Source organism: Numida meleagris, chromosome 19 (genome assembly GCF_002078875.1).
Source record: "Numida meleagris isolate 19003 breed g44 Domestic line chromosome 19, NumMel1.0, whole genome shotgun sequence".
NCBI classification, from domain to species: domain Eukaryota; kingdom Metazoa; phylum Chordata; class Aves; order Galliformes; family Numididae; genus Numida; species Numida meleagris.
The window spans coordinates 7415623-7431935 of NC_034427.1; the positions used below are offsets into that span (position 1 = coordinate 7415623).

At 44.0% G+C, this 16313-nt stretch overlaps 1 protein-coding gene across 4 annotated transcripts in view; it reads left to right on the forward strand.

Moving 5' to 3' along the window:
* The window catches only part of CDH4 (cadherin 4), a 415068-nt gene that overhangs the window by 387427 nt on the left and 11328 nt on the right, over positions 1-16313 (forward strand). For all 4 annotated transcript variants that reach the window (XM_021416332.1, XM_021416335.1, XM_021416333.1 and 1 more), the window contains 3 exons: positions 8519-8704; positions 13257-13510; positions 15555-15697. In XM_021416332.1, the coding sequence (XP_021272007.1) occupies positions 8519-8704; positions 13257-13510; positions 15555-15697 (583 nt within the window). The remainder of the gene's footprint in view (positions 1-8518; positions 8705-13256; positions 13511-15554; positions 15698-16313) is intronic.

A 16313-nucleotide genomic window follows, 5' to 3' on the forward strand; every position in this document is an offset into this window, starting at 1 on the left:
AATTGAGTTGATTAAGTAATTTTGGTTTCAGGAACACCCTTGATGGAAGTTAGTAGTAATGAATTTTTCAGACCTTGGAGTTTAAATTGCCAAAGACCAGTGAGTTAAAAAATGGGAACGATAGTTTCATTACAGATTTCAATTTTCTGTCACAAAAAAAAAAAAAAAAAGAAAAAGAATATTAAAAAAAAATGCTCTATTGGTCTCTCTCAAATTGGACACATGTACTGCTTGGTGTAAAATCAAGAATAATGCCACCTCTGCTCTCTGTATGAGAGAGCGTGATCGCAGCCAATTAGAGCTCCAGCAGCACCTTGGGGGCTGCTCCCCCGAATGCCACACGCTCCCTGCTCCTAGCACAGGAGTGATGGAAATCCAGGAATCACAGCACTTATCTCACAAACCTCTGCTCAGCTGTAATGTGCTGCACTGCACTCTCCTGTCTTATAGCGTTGCTGTCATTATGGGACAAGTGGCACATGCACGTCCCCGTCATCATGTGGCAATGCATAATACTTTATTTTAAGGTTTGATCTTGCTGTAGCCCCCATCCCCAGACCATGCCTTCTGTAGCACAAGTGAGTTGGGTGCAGAGCTGGTATTGGAGCGCACAGCTCAGTGCCTGGTGCACAGCCAGCACCAAGCAGCGCCCTGGCACAGCCCTGCAGGTACGTCTCACCTCTGCCAGGCATCCCAGCAAATACCCATTTGCAGTGGATTATGTCATTATCTTGAAAGTACACGGCGTCTCAGGAACTGATGCAAGCCTGAGAAATTTAAATGCATTTTGTGACTCGTTATTGCGAGGAACTGAGATAAATCCCCCTCTGAAGTTGGCTAGCTCCTTCGGGTCGGCAGGTTTTTAATTCATCAATATTCTGTTGCCTTAAAAACAGTTGCTTCCAAGCGTTGTCATTTTAAGAGGATATAAATCTGGAATTTCATTAAGCACATTTTGGTTATGAAATCTTTAGTGACATACTGGGAAAGAAAAGGGGGAGAGAGAGAGAGAAAGAGATTTAGCAAAGGATTTGGCAGTGCTGTGAGTTTTCTCTTATCAAACATTTCTAAGTGCCCAGGATGCCTTAACACTTCCCAGCTGCAGAAGGAAGGGTCAGAACACAGACTGCAGACAGAATTAACAACAGAGAGGAGGTTTGAGAGGTTTCACATAATTTTTCTGCATCAGAGAGTTTTTCAAACTCTTCGGCTTTGTGCAGGAACTTGCTTTAATTGCCAATAAAATAACAGGGAAGAAATAATAGCGTTTTCCTTCCTAGGTGTACGAGTATACTCAGGCTCCCTCTTTTTTTTGGCCTAATATCCTCCCATCTCTCACCGTATCCCTTTTCTCTGCTACCTGCACTTTGTCTTTTCCGTGCTGAACAAAACCCAGCTCCCCTCTTTTCCTCATGGCGAGCCTGATGAATCACACAGCACTTAATTTAGTCATCATTCTGTGCTCTGAATTGCTTTAAGCAGGTGGGCATGCATATTTCTGTTGTTCCTGCCAGGCTGCAGTGACTCCACCAGAACCCAGGCTTGGGAGCGCAGGTTTCCTCTGCTTGCTTATTTATGACCAGACCTCATGGGTTTTCCAGCACCTGATAGTGGAATTCAATGATAGTCATTAAAAAGTAAGGAAATCCCTCAGTGTGCTAATTCCGAGACTAATGTGGAAACAACAGATTTCAATTGAAGCGCAGAGAAGGTTTGGGCAGAAGTCAGCGTGCAGACAGGTGACGCTTGGGAAACTTGGGTCAAATCTCAATACTAGGATTATGGCATGCATAAAAAATCAGTTTCCGTAATCTTAAAATTCTCTTTCCCAAATATCCATCTTTGGATCCCAAAAGCATGCGAGCAGCTTTTATATGCCTTAAAACATGAAAAAAAAATTAATTGAAAACTCATTATGTGAAATGGGCAGTTATTAAGGAAATCCTAAACCAGATTTATCAGCTTAAGGCCCTTCAGTATGGAACTTTATTACAGGGGCCTGAATAGAAACGTCCTCTTCTATACACACTTCACCAAGAAATAGAGTCAGACCCCTGAAGTCCATTTTGCTCACTTAGGAGCTGAATGCTGTCACATCATTTTTGTCAGTCTGGTTTACGTGTAGATTGGGAAAAATGCGTTTTCGAGGTTTTATTTGAAACACTGCAGTTATTTTCTACTTCAGACTTTGAAGAAGTATGAGGTCCGACATTCCAGCAGATGAATTAAAGTCACCTGCTTTTAAAGCTGTGTGTTCTTTATAGTAGTTAAACAAGCAGAAAACGCAGGTAGAAATGGCCATAATGTCTCTGTAGAAGTGCACCTCTCTACGTGCCTCCCTGCGAGCACCAAGGGCTGAGCCCTGGCTGCTCCTGGTGGTCTGCAGTTGGAGAAGGGCGTGCAGGTCCCTCAGCGGAGGCCAACACGCTGCAGAGCCCGGGGAACAGCGGTGCAGGTGATGCAGCTCATCCCTGCACGGTGCCCACCACGCACAGCGATCACTGCCAGCGTCCCCTCCTCAATCCTTTCCCTCTCCGTAGCCCAGTGGGTATTGCAGGGCTATGTCACAACGTGCTGGGGGGGTCGAAACACTGATCTGGGCTGACCCAATGGGTTTGTCATGTGACAGCAATTTGTGATGCTCTGAGGATCTGCCCCAACCCAAGGGCTGGGATACCTGTGTTGCTGCAGCTAAAGGGAAGCACAGAGCTGTCAGCTGCTGTAAAGCACTGATGTATCTGTGCAAAAATGTTCCATTATATAAATGCATATATATATATATATAAAGAGTTTTTTGGGGTGTTTTTTTTTAAGAATGAAGCTTTGGTAGGTGCCTCCAGCTGTTTTAAAACCTATGCCTTTTTTTAAAAGATAGCGTTACTAATTGCACCTGACAATCAAGCAGTCTGCAGAAAGGTGTAAGCTCCCTTTCCCTGCTGCTCATTCTGTAGGCAAGAAACAAAGGTGCGTTAGACAAGAGAGCAAATGAAATGCTCAAAGTATTCTTGTCTAAAACTTGAAAATAAAAGGCTGTGTATCAGATTGGACTTTTAACGTATACTGTTTCCATTGGCTCCTGAGACGATAAAATCTTTTATTGTTGAGTGTAACAATTGTTAAAGGTCACTGTTGCAAAGGCTTCATCATTTAGATGAGATGAGATCCCATTTTGGATAAATTCACAATTTTTCTTCCTAACAAGGAGATAGTATCAGGATTTGAATGTACAAGAGTGCTGGGTTACAGATTAAAGGCTTTTGTGTTCTGGAAACCACACTATGCCAGATTTCATGAGTTTCAGTGAGACGTGCAAGTCCCCAAAGTCAAGTAGGTTGATTAAAGTGGTTCTTTATAGCCTTTGAAATAGAGATAAAGTACAACTTTCCTACACGGGGTTAATGTAGAATTTTTTTTTTCCTTGACAAGGCTATATGCCTTTCCAAGGACTTAATTTTAATCTCTTTTTAAACCTTTCATAAGAACGTTGTAAAAAGCTCCTTTGTGTTGTAATGCATTTTCATAAAATATCTGAATTTCTGTGCCAACTTTGAGCCTCATTTCATGAGACGTATTTATCTGGAAAGGGCTATCTCGCAGCAGAGTCGTGTCTTGTGTCATCATTTTTGTGGCATCTTTTCAGACCGTCACAGGAATGTAGCATCTGATAATGAAGAAAATTAGTGCTCATTGTCAGACATGTAAACTTCTTCTTTTTTTAATATCCTTTTACTATTACGTGTCTCTGAACTCCTGGTGAGTACTGTGAGAGTCTTTGAACCAAGGTGAAAGCTAGACCTGTGCGTTCCTTCCTCAAGGCAGAGATGCTGAAATGAGGGGGTTTTCGTCTGCTGCTTCTGAAAGAAGGGATATTGCCTAGAGCCTTGCCCACCACTCTGAGAGCTCCTCTGCAGGCGTGGGGGGATTTCAGTGGCACAAACTGCCGGCCGTGGAGGCAGAACCTCCGCATGTTGGTGAGCTGATAGCATGCACTTGGCTGGATGGAGCTGGATGCCCCATGACGAGCCATGCCTGCAACCCAAGCAGTTCGCTTCGGAACGAGCTCCGTGACAGCTGGGCCTCACACCAACGGAGCAGAGCTGCGAGCTGGCAGGAGTACATCGGGCTTTATGGACGATGTTTGGGGAAGCATTTGCCACATGGCATATAAGAATCTGAAGTAGTCAGCGCGTGCATGGATTGGCTCTGGAGCAGACCCAAGTGAACACAGGGATGGTGCGGTGCAGGGGCTGCTGCCTGGGTAATGCTGAGCTGGGCACAGTGGGCTGCTTCCAAACTACGTGCAGACAGACATCAGGGCTTAGAAGATGATCGCCATTCAGGAGCACACAAGAGTAGTTCTTTAATGAAATGGGATTAAGAAATTCACATTTCAAAATCTGATTTGCATGCAAAATGTGGATGACTACGTATCAGGTCATTTTCTTCACAACACAGAGATTCGAGCACGTTCGTGGTCTCTGATGCACAACAGCAGAGGTGGAGCAAGAACTCGGAGTTCAGTGCATTGCTGTCATAGAAACTGATAGCCAGGTGCGGCCGTGCGGCGGGACAACCCGCAGACCTCCTACAATCATCCATGCAGCAAACAATATTGGAAATTAAAGGTCGGAGAACTGATAGTGAGGCCTAGGAAAACAGCAATTAGGCTTCTAGAAAGAAAAGCTAAATTACCGGTGGTAGGAGTAGGGGGAAAAAAAGAGGATTATTGATCTAAATATCACATTGACAGATACACAGAGTACAATCGAGAGGTTTTTTACACCTCTGGGCTTTCTCAGCCCCCACAGTAAAAAATGCAGGCCTATAAAGATGGAATAAGAAGCAATCAATTAGGATGGCATTTTCTTCTTTCTGCACTGCAATTGAGCAGGCGCATCACAATTAATGATTTATTAGGAGGTTTTTGCTTTTTTTTTTCTTTCATTTCACATAGATGGCTGCAGCCAGACTGTAGTTGTTTATTAATTTGTGTGCATTCAAGCATCTTTGTTAAATAGCATGTGGAAAAGGTAAACGTTTGGCTTGCAATGGGATCATGTTGCATAGTATATGGAGGCAAACTCAGCCTGGCATGCAGCTCTGGGCATTGGGTTCCCTGGCTGCACTTTCACATAGAAAACTTTCACAGCTTTTTATTGAAAACAGCTAGGAAAAGGCATGCACACTAGCAAAAAGGAATTCCATTTAGAAGAAAGCCTGAATAATTATCTCCATATTCATCTATTTCAATTGAACACCTCCCTAGGAGTGGCTGCAATGAGCTAATTGGTTTTACTCCGCTGTGCATGGCTTCACAGCCCAGACTCCAGATTTATAGCACAAAGTCAAGTCAGTGTGTGAATTCATCATTTGTCCCCCCACATCAATCCTTGTCTCCTCCTGAGTGATATTTGTCTGCGTGTTTGTATGCTGTCAAGCGCTGGATGAGACAAAAGACAAACTCTGGGATTAAACAATTTTAGTAGAATCTGATGCAACCAGAAAATCAGAATGAATTATTACCTTTTCAGCAAGACATGACTTCAGACAGGCCAGCTCTAGAGGAATGAGAAAAGGACTTTTGCCAGCACGTGGTTTTATGGAGAGAAGGGGGGAAAAAAAGACCGTACAGAATTGAAGAATTTAAAAACATGCCAAGTTCAGAACAAATTCTTATCTCAGAAGGGAAGCGGAGTGTATAACGATCAGCCATAGAAGTCTTTCTGAATGGTCTCAGAAAAGCACTCTGGAAATTAAGGACTTCAAATGCAACAATTGAAAGTGAAGCTAAATGAATTACAGGGGAATACGAGTAAATGCTACAAGTATAGGTCAAGCAGTGTTTTATCAATCTTATGTTTACTCTAGCAGCTCTCGTGTTGCCCATTGTTTTACCTTGTTTGAGCAGATATGCTTCTTCTTATTTGAAAATCAATTGTAATCTTATGAAAGAAAACGTACAGCAGTGGGAATGCTGTAAAGCAGCATAGTGAAAGATAGCATTATTCACTATCCAGAATTACTCCAGAGTAGGGAGGGAATGATGTTAAAGAAGCTCTGAGCTGCCATCATTCCTTTAGCAGATGCCAGATAATGTCATTACTTAATTTTATTAAAGGGAAAGACAATTGTGGACAAGACATGTTTCAGCATTTACTTACACTAATGATAGTGGGAGAGTGTAAGAAGGAGGAAAGATGAGCTACATTTTTGATTCCCAGTAGCTGCTGATCCAAAGCTTATAAAAGTTGTTCTCATCTTTGAGGTGCAGCCCCCTAATATTTGCCTCTTAACCTACATAGCTTCAGATGGCTCCTTTGATTCAAGTGTAGGTATTGTTCTCATCAGGAAAATATGTGCCTATATAAACATATGGACAACATCTACCCTAAGAGCTGCAGAGAACTAAGTCATTTCCCAGATATGCCCGGTAGGCGTCAACAGCTGAGTCATCTCCTGGATTGTTCAGTGTATGTAGAGCACTTTGAGTTTTACCCTAATAGAAAGCTTTCTGGAGGATTATGGTCTTTACACTGAGATATGCTTGTGTACTTAGGATTTTTGATATACCTCCTATTTTAACAATATGCCTTATTGTAAACTCTATTGCTGCAGGCCAAAAGCAGATGTTGTGATGGCTTTTAGAAAAGCTGCTGTAAAATCTGTTGGCAGTTGTGTGGCGTTTGCCCAGGTAGCCAAACTCATTGGCAGCACCTGGATTATGATGTACTAAAGGTGTTAAGCAGCCTGCTGCAAGACTGATCCTTTTCAATGTCAAAAGTACAGTTGATAGCTTTCTCTTAATCCTGTTTGGTTTTGTATGGCACAAGCCTAGTGGTAGTGGGCAAAAACTGTGGTCCAAGGTCAGAGATTGGCGATAGATGCACAACGTGCTTAAATCCTTTGAAACTGCAACAAATATGATCCCATGATGTTAGCTGTGATGTTGGCTCCTCAGAGAGAGTGGGGGCTCATCAGCTTGTCATTGCTGGCACGCCATACAACATTAATGTAATGTAATAGGCGATAACTAGCGTGGATTTAGTAAGAGACGATCCTGCTGAAGTAATCTCCTTGGGTTCTTTTGAGCAGGTTTCAGACAAAATTGGTAATAGGAGTGTACATATGACATAATCTAATGGATTTTTCAAAAGGCTTTTGATAAATTTCCATATGATATTTCCCCTGTTTAAGCTGTGTGCCACAGAGATTTCAAATTGAGCAAGAGAATGCATAAAGAACCAGTGAAACTGAGGGAAATAAAAAGAGAAAAGATCCATAGCATGTGCTTGAACTAGAATTCTCTCTCAGCTTCCCACTGTTCTTCCCCACCACTCAGCATGGCTGGAAAGAGATACCATCTGCATTCACTAATGAAAACTTGTTTAGGACAGGTGCGTACCGGAAAAGAGGGCAAAATGCCATTCAAGATTTCACTGAAGAGCAAATTTAAGTCTACATTAACATAGGGCAGATTGAATATTTTTGCTGGCAGTAGTGGAGTAATATACAGTAAACATAAGCACAGTGAAGGGCGCCGATGGATGGGTATGAGTTAGTACTGAAAAGGGACTCTTGTGCTAACAAAGGAATGATTTATTATCATTTACATAACCTGGCATTTGTGCACACCAAAGGCCAGATTTTCAGAGTGCTCTGCTCTTGCAGTTTGGGGCTAGGTTTTCACTTGCAGCCTCAGAGCCAGCCGCTCCTATTTCTCCAGTGTTTAATTTGCCATATGTCAATCAGAGTGTTGATTTGCAAGTGCTGATAATAGGCAATGTTGAGAGATGAGCACATTTGAAAATTTGGGAATGTGTCTTACTGGCAGCTTCTGAGCTCCAAATACTGGAAGTTTTCAGAGGCCAGGATCCCTGATCAGCCATATAAATCAAGGCCTGGAAAGCAGAGAGAATGCAGCTAATGCATCAGGATATGTCTGAACTGGACGTGCTCCATGAAAATCAGTGCTAAATGAAAGCATTAAGCACCAGGAAGGGCAGTGGCAAAATCACAAGAAACGCTTTAAATAATGAGACAAAATCAAATCAAGAGCAAGAAAGAAAGAAAATAAAATCTCTGAAGATGCAATAAAATGCTATCACTGAAATTTGAGGGAGGCAAAATACCTTGTTTTAAAGGGATACAGTCATCATAAAAATGGCACATTTTAATCTGCCACTTTTACCTGCTGTTGACGTTAACTCTCTGATTGCTCTAGTGAATAAGAGTATTGGGACGTTTCTGGTTTTCTTCGAGCACTTGCTGAAATGTGGGCAGTGTCTGGGTGAGAGTGACATTGCTCTCATTTGGGCCAAAAAGTGAATCTGGACTTCAAAGTGTTTGGGGAATATGAACAGCAGAAGTGAGAAAGGGACAAGTCACACAACTAGCAGCCCCGTGGTTCTCTCGATGGGACTGAGGTCTGTGTCTGTGTGCTGCCTAAAGGGAGAGAGGACGCAGCCATGAGAACCAGCAGGACGTCCCCTCTGTGACTGCTTCTTTCTTCTACTTGCAGTATTCGGGGGAAGTTCCTGAGAACAGAGTGGAGGTTGTGGTTGCAAATTTGACAGTGATGGACCGGGACCAGCCTCACTCCCCCAACTGGAATGCCATCTACCGCATCATCAGCGGGGACCCCTCTGGCCACTTCACCATCCGGACAGACCCCGTCACCAATGAGGGCATGGTAACTGTGGTGAAGGTAAGTGGGAAGCCAAAGTAAAGCCATATTTCTCACCCTTTGAACTAACTAAGGCCAAAAAGATTGCCTGAAGGCTGCTGTTACTTCATGCCTTCTCCACCTGGGAGTATGAGTGCTTCAATCTGTTGTTTCCCTGCTCGCTGTGTAAGTGTCCTAAACACTTTTACTTCAAGCTATGCGAGTGATTCTGGATTTCTCCCACTGTAAGCTCTCATAAACTCTCACATGCTGAGGGCAGCTGCCCACATCAGAGCCTGACCCGATCCTTTTGAGCTCTAGGAGTGGGGCTGGTGCCAGGGCTGCCCAGTCCTGCCCTGCCTGGGGCCTCGGGCAGAGGCTGCACCTTCTTCTTTTTGAGCCAGAAAACTCGCAGCTATCTGTGAACAGGGGGTGGCACTTCACTGCAGGGAATCAGCCAACTGATCTGCAAGGAGTGCAGGAGAGATTTCAGGAGGAATGAATTTCCCGGTAACAGAAGGAAAGAAGAGAGATTTTCCTCTGAGTTGCTCAGCAAAAAATAGTTGGAGAAATTTTCCTTTTCCTACAGTCAAGCAATAAACACACAGTGTGAACCACATCCTAAGTGAAGGCTGCTCCACATGTTGGATCATCAGAGGATCTTGTCCAATGACTCTGAGAAATAAGACTGTAAATATTCACTACTTCTTCTTTCCTATATACAGTGCCTTCAACATTAGGAGAGCCCAAACCCTCCAGGTCTTTACAACAAGTGTCAAATTCTGTTTCCCTTCTTGCCTCCAGAGAACATGCCTCTATCATTACTTGAGAGTTCACTCCCCACTCCCTGGGACCAGCAGCCCAGGCAGTGAATGCTCCTGCAGTAATTACACACAGTCAGAAACTACTGGGTTCATTCATTCAGCATTCACTGAATCTCTTCCCAGAAAAGATGCCTATGGATGCTCCCACTGACTGCCACGAAAGTGAAGGCATCATGAATAAGCTGCTGTGATCTGTGGGAGCTTGCACTGCACTGTGTGCTGCATCTGAAATGGATAATATGTGCTGGGATGAACAAAGACTTCTGAGAAGTCTGGCCTCCTCTTACAGAAAGTTTTAATCAACTACTTAGGATGGAGCACCAGTGTTTAAAGAGCAAGCTGATTAAGGAATACCTCTGTGCTGAAAAAAAAAGAGCCCCACTCCCTTGTAGCTAATGAGTTGCAGTCATTCTTAGCACTTACGGTTTGGATATTAGAAAAAAAGAGACCAGAGGAATAGCAATGAGTTAATGCTGGTAGGAGTGTGTGAGCTTGTGAGCTTGTCCTGTCCTCTAACCCGGGGCTATGTGTGTGTGTCTGCAGATGCCACTTTGCTGAAACTTTAAGGAAGACATCATCTTACCTGCTAGATGATATTTCAGCAGGGTCCTTGTATTTATCACCCTTTATTGCTCTGTAATGGTATTTGACAGCCATATCTGGTGCAATGCTGCTCCACCTCTTCAAGCTTAGCAGTAGCTGTAGACGCACATGTGTATGGACACATTTATGCATTTAAGTATCCTTATATGCATATGTCTATATTTTCTGCCTAAACAGAAAGCATTCAACAAAGTAAAATGGAACTATTTAACTTGTGTTGATATCGACAGCCGGTCTGAAATTCAAATGCCAGCACTCTGACTGAAAGCAAGGGAGGACCTCTTATTCTTAATCTGGTGAAGTGTCATGGCTGTAGTTTAAAGCCACGTCAGAGTGAAGAGCAGGGGATTTACAAGATCATCGCTGCTACACAAGGATTTTTGCATAATGAACCATCCTTTATTCAGAACATGCAAGCAAAAAGCGGGGCAGATTTGTCAAGACACCATAGATGCTGGTGTTGACTTTCCACTGCTGTGTAACCCACAGTGATCACAATGCAAAGAACCACATGAAAATCCTATCTTGTCAAGCTGAGCTCAAAGCTTGAAATTACACTGAATGTCTTCCATATATAACCTTACCTTATCCTCCTGGGTGCCCAGAGTTTCTTACCCTTATCAAGCCTGCAAGGCTTTTGGGTGTATTTTCAGCAAGGAGAATGAGTGAAATTGCTTGTGATTAAATTTTCATGGTGAAGAAGGGAAGGCTCTTAGGATTCCACCTTCTTTGAAATATTTTGTTCTTGGTTAATAAATGAATATGCTTAAAGGTTAGGGGGAATGTACGCACACCAAACTGGGTGGCCAGTTAGCACTTGTTCTTCATAGTGTAGGAGCAGACTCCTGCTGGTTTGATCCCTGGTGTAGGTTGAAAACACAGTGAACAAATTAATTCAAGTAATGAACCTTTTATGTATGGACCCTACACGGCTGGATTCTTCATGCGACTCTTTAGGCTGGTTATACGTAACTCCCCACCGCTGCAAGGAAAGGGGTTTGCATCTAGGCTATGGCATTCTCACTGCAGAGAAGGTGATGCTGTAGAGAATCCAAACCAGAAGCCCTTTGGAGTTCAGGCGGAGCTCACGATGGCCATTTTGCAGCTGCTCTCGGCAAAACTGCATCTGCTGCTCCAGTCCGATCACCAAAAGCATAACATTTCCTTTTTCTGTTCATGCCTTTTCCAAACCATTTCCGTAACTAGACCCTAATCTTCAAAGGAAGCCTTGATCAAGGAGAGAGAGTAACTTCTCACACAGCTGAGACATCATGGAGTCTGGAGACAATCTGCAGGAGCAGCAGTGGCTGCCCTGTGGCAGCTGGCTGAGTGAAATGTTATTATAAACTCTGCGTGGATCAGAGCTGTGAATTTATAATGGAGATGCTTCTGAAGCCGCAGTTATTATTTGCCTCAACAATAACATAAGGCAGATTTGTTCTCTTTAGTAAAAAGTACCTTGAGTAAAGGAGGGGGACATGTGGAAGCCCTGGGCTTCACTCTGCTGCATCTGAGCAGGAGGTGCTCGTGAAGGAGGGGAAGGTGCAGCAACGGCAGGCAGATGTTTCAGAGACAAAAATGTGATTCCGGGACAGCTTGTGGAGTGGGGTGGACGTTGCAGGGTGAATCCTGTCCCCGCTCTGCGTTTCTGCATCCCTGGCTTTGGAGCTCCCAGGAGAGAGACAAAGCAGATGAGTGAGCAGCTCAACAGATTTTAAGGGAAAAAAAAAAAGAAAAAAAAGAATATTTTAAAAACCCGCATCTGATAGATCTGTGTGTGGTCAATGTGTGTCCGGTGCACCATCAAGCATGGAACCCATTCCTACATCAGCCCCACCAGTGCTGGGAGCTCCCACAGGGACTGGGTTCTCCTGTCTGGGACAAGGTTAACAAACGGGCAGCATGTGAAAAATGGAGGAACATGAATCACAGGTGTGTGTAAGGAATTGAGGAAATGTATTAGATTGTTTCAAGGCCTCAAATAGTGTTCAAATGAGAACTTTTACCATCCATCTATTTTGAATGCAGCAGACAGAAGTCCATGAGTCAGTGCTAGTGGGTGTACTGGGAATCTTTGTGCTTCCTTTTATTTATTAAATATTGGCCCTGCCTGTCAGGAAACCATTTAGCAGTAGGAGCATTTGCACTTCAATCGAATAGCGATTCCACTCTTTTACCTTCTGCCCCTGAAATTTGTTTCTCTGTTGTAGTCTCCTATGATTTGATTTCCCTCCCGACAATGCTGTATTTTAAACAGACCACGGAAGCCAGCTCCGGCTGATGTCAATCTGTATGGCTGTACCTAAGTCAATGGAGCTGTGGCATTTTACACCAGCGAGGGTGCACTGCACGGCTCAGCGCTGAGCTGTGAGCGAGAGCGGTTACGCTTCTACATTCATAAATTGCAGTAAAGCATTGATTAACAAGCAGAGGTGTGATCTTGCATGACTCAAGACTCCCTGGCAGATGATTAGCAACTTCCCTCGTAATAATTAGTGGGATGGTTGAGAAACTATTATATTACTGCACTTCGGTCAGTTGTGCCATCAAAGGCCCTTCACTCCTTCTGGCTCCTCAGACACAGCATCTTCACATGCATTTACACAGAGATCTATGGCCACCCAAAAAACATCTGTGCAAGCACAAAGGCAACCTCCAGAGCTGACCAGGCGTTGTCCCTTGTGGCTTAACCTTTGCTTATGATGTTACTAAAGAAGAAGTGAGAGCACTTCAGGCTCGTGGATCCATGCAGGCTGCCCTGGCTACTCAGTCAGCAGCTGTGAGTGCTAATAGAACGGCTCTGAGCAGGCTCTGCCTGTTGCATTTATAGCAAACTCTTTGTTCATTCAATGCTAAACTAACACCAGCAGCTTCTGGTTTGGAAACTACTTAGCATTGGAACCAAACACAGGGCAAATCCCCCCTGGTGGCTACAATTTTTTACTTTGTGTTTTTTTTAACTATTTGGCCCTTGAAATACTGGAAGACCAAATCCTCGCTGGACCGAAGCTGGTCTGGATTTCCCCCTTCAGAAGAACTGTGCTCAGAAGGAAATGAGATGAGGCAATGACTTTGATATCATCTGCCTTCTAAATCTTGCAGCTTTCAGCCAGAAGGTAGGATTTATTCCCTGCTTGGCTCTATTCTTGCTTGCTTGTTTGTTTCAGGCAGTCGACTATGAGATGAACAGAGCGTTCATGCTGACAGTGATGGTTTCCAACCAAGCCCCCCTGGCCAGCGGAATCCAGATGTCCTTCCAGTCGACAGCAGGAGTCACCATTTCAGTTACAGATGTCAACGAAGCGCCGTACTTCCCAACAAACCACAAGCTCATCAGGCTGGAGGAAGGCGTGCCCATGGGGACGGTCCTCACGACCTTTTCAGCCGTAGATCCTGATCGCTTCATGCAGCAGGCAGTAAGGTGGGAGAGCAGGCAGCCGCGGGAGCTCGGGTACATGTGGGGGATTTTGGCAGCAGCTGAAGTCTAATTCATGAGCTAACAAATGTGATAGCAGTGCAAGACCTGGCGGGTTCTTGCAGCCTCAGTCAAGTGCCTGCAGAACACCCCATGAGCTGGTAAATACCACAGAAGTTTCTTTTTTGCTCCCAGTCTTTAAGGACTGTGGTATTTCTGGCAATATGTGACCACAGCAGAGGCCGCTTAATCCTCCACTGGTGTTGACATTTCGTGTCAGGAAGAGTGTGCAGTATTTCACCTGGCGCAGCGCTATCTGGTCCAGAGAATGTTTATTCACTGCCTTGTTCTTGTTGTCTTTAGACAGGTATTGCAGCTGCTAAGGAGAGAGACCCTCCAAACTAACAACCCAGTTTTTCTTCTGTTCATTTTGAAATATTGGCCTTTGAAGGGCCTTTGTTTCCCTGACACGCGTAGCAAGGCTGGTTCTTCAGAGCAGAGAGCAGTTTGTTTGTGGCTGAATGCCCTCATCCCCAGAAACAACATCTGCCATGCTGGGGGGAGGACTGGCTCTGCTGAGCCCTTCGTGTGGTCACACAGTGCCTGCGCAGGGTTTGTAAGACTTGCTGTAAATAAGAACAGTAAAAGTACTTTTCCCTAGGGCTCCCAGGCCACACATTCTGTGAATCCCGGAGCACTTTGCTTCCCAGCACAGGCACAGTCTTTTTCCTGCCTTTTCTTCAGGGTATCCTGATGCCAAGGGAGCAGTGGGGTGTTGTTAAGGTCTTGCAGCCATCCAGAAGTATCTTTTCTTCCTTCACCATTGGCAATGGTGAATTAGGAAAAAAGATACCCTAAAAACTAAGCTTACGAATCCATGGTGAGCAGTTCTCAGGGAGCTGATCCGGCTGCTGTAGCCTTGCACACTATTTTCAAAGCCTTTCTCTAAATAGTCTTTAATAAAGTGAGGTTTTACAAATACAAGATAAGGAAGCGGGAGCATCTCCAAGCAGGCACAGCTTAGCATGGCCAATGTCACACCTCAGGTTATCCTCATTAGCCACAGATGCATTCACAAGGCCAGGCTGGATCCCTGGTCATTTAGCTGTGCAAGGGCAAGAGACTCACAGCAATGATATTAAAAGTAAATGAAACCATCCCAAAGGGTCTAGCTCCATAAAATGTAATTCTTTCCTTTGGCAGGGACTTGTGTAACTGTGCCGTTGCTTTCCTGCTCACATGGATTCAAGCAGCTCAAGTTTTGCTTTGAGTTTCAGCTTCAGACAGCCCATTTCTGGAAAGGGAGATTCACAGCAGCCAGAAGTTCTCCTGCTTGTGTATCTCAAGACAAAAAATTGATATCAAACTGTCAGCAGGTCTGAGCTCCCCATGAAATAAGCTCAGCTTTTGTTTGCTCATTTCAGTGTTTTATAGCATGGCCATTTATTAGCTTCCAGTTTAACCACAACTCAAGCCCTATAAAACAGAGGCAGAAATCCATAGCCAGGAATAGAATAGAAACAAGAAAACAAGCGGGTGAAAAAGTCTGGAGAACATGGAAAATCTTTGCCCAGCACAAACCATGTTCATAGCTGGCCATGTAAGACCTGAACAGGTTGGGGCTGAGTTGACCTAATACTCAGGTATCTGCCCGAGTATGAGCTAGTTTAGGAAGGGCGACATAACAGGAGAGAGCAGGAATCTGCCCCTAGATCAGGCATACATATGCAGTGGTAATTGCATACCCCATTTCCTCTTGGCTGGAGAATCCTTGGGCTATGTCCGCTCCCAGTAGCAGGAAGCTCACATGTAAGTGGCACTTAATGGAAAAAAAAAAAAAAAAAAAGCTTAGAAAGGGAAGAAATAGAAAAATTGAATAATTGTAGGGGTCAAAAAACAGCTACTCAATTAGTATTTTGTTTGTAAACAAAACCACTTATCCAAAGGTCCTTTGAATCATGGGTCAGGAGTCCAGAAAAACCTTATTTCAAGCAATATTAAGGATATGTCAGTGAAAAGACTGCCATGTATTTATTTCCTTTCTCTGTAGATACTCTAAGCTGTCAGATCCTGCAAACTGGCTGAACATTAATGCCACAAATGGTCAGATCACTACTGCTGCTGTCCTTGATCGAGAGTCAGACTACATTAAGAATAATGTCTACGAGGCCACATTCTTGGCGGCTGACAATGGTGAGCCCAGGCTTCACATTGTTCATGCTTCAATAAGACTCTAATGTGATGCATTAAGAGAAATGATGCCCTGACAGAGTTGTCAGTATAAGTTATCTTTTTCCCAGGTTTTTATGGTCAAAAATGTGAAAGTGGGATGGGAAATTGCTGGAGTAAATTAAATGTGCACAGTATACAGAGAGTGTTATTAAGGGAGAGGGAGGGCAAATGGAAAATCGATTTGGGGAGTTCACTGTAGCGGTGTAGCCTGAACTTAAAAAAATATCAAAGGGATGTGATCTCCAAGGGCTGTTGAACACACCGCTCCTGGTAATTGTCCCAAAGGCACTGATCAGAGCATCCAGGAAGCCTTCCATCAGGATACCAGAAATAATTGCAGGGGATGGCAGGAGGGTATTAAAAATCCATTGAATTGCAGTGGCCTTCATGAAAGGTGTCTGTCCGTTATCAGAGCTAATCTCTCTGCCCGTTATGATTTCTGAAATGCCCAGCCACCATCAGAGCACCTGGATCCTGGTGTACTTTATTATCAAAGTCACTGAAGCCAGCACAGATCTTCTCACTGAGAAGTCAAGGCTTGCCCTCCTCTATTCATTAAAGATCACACGGCACTTTC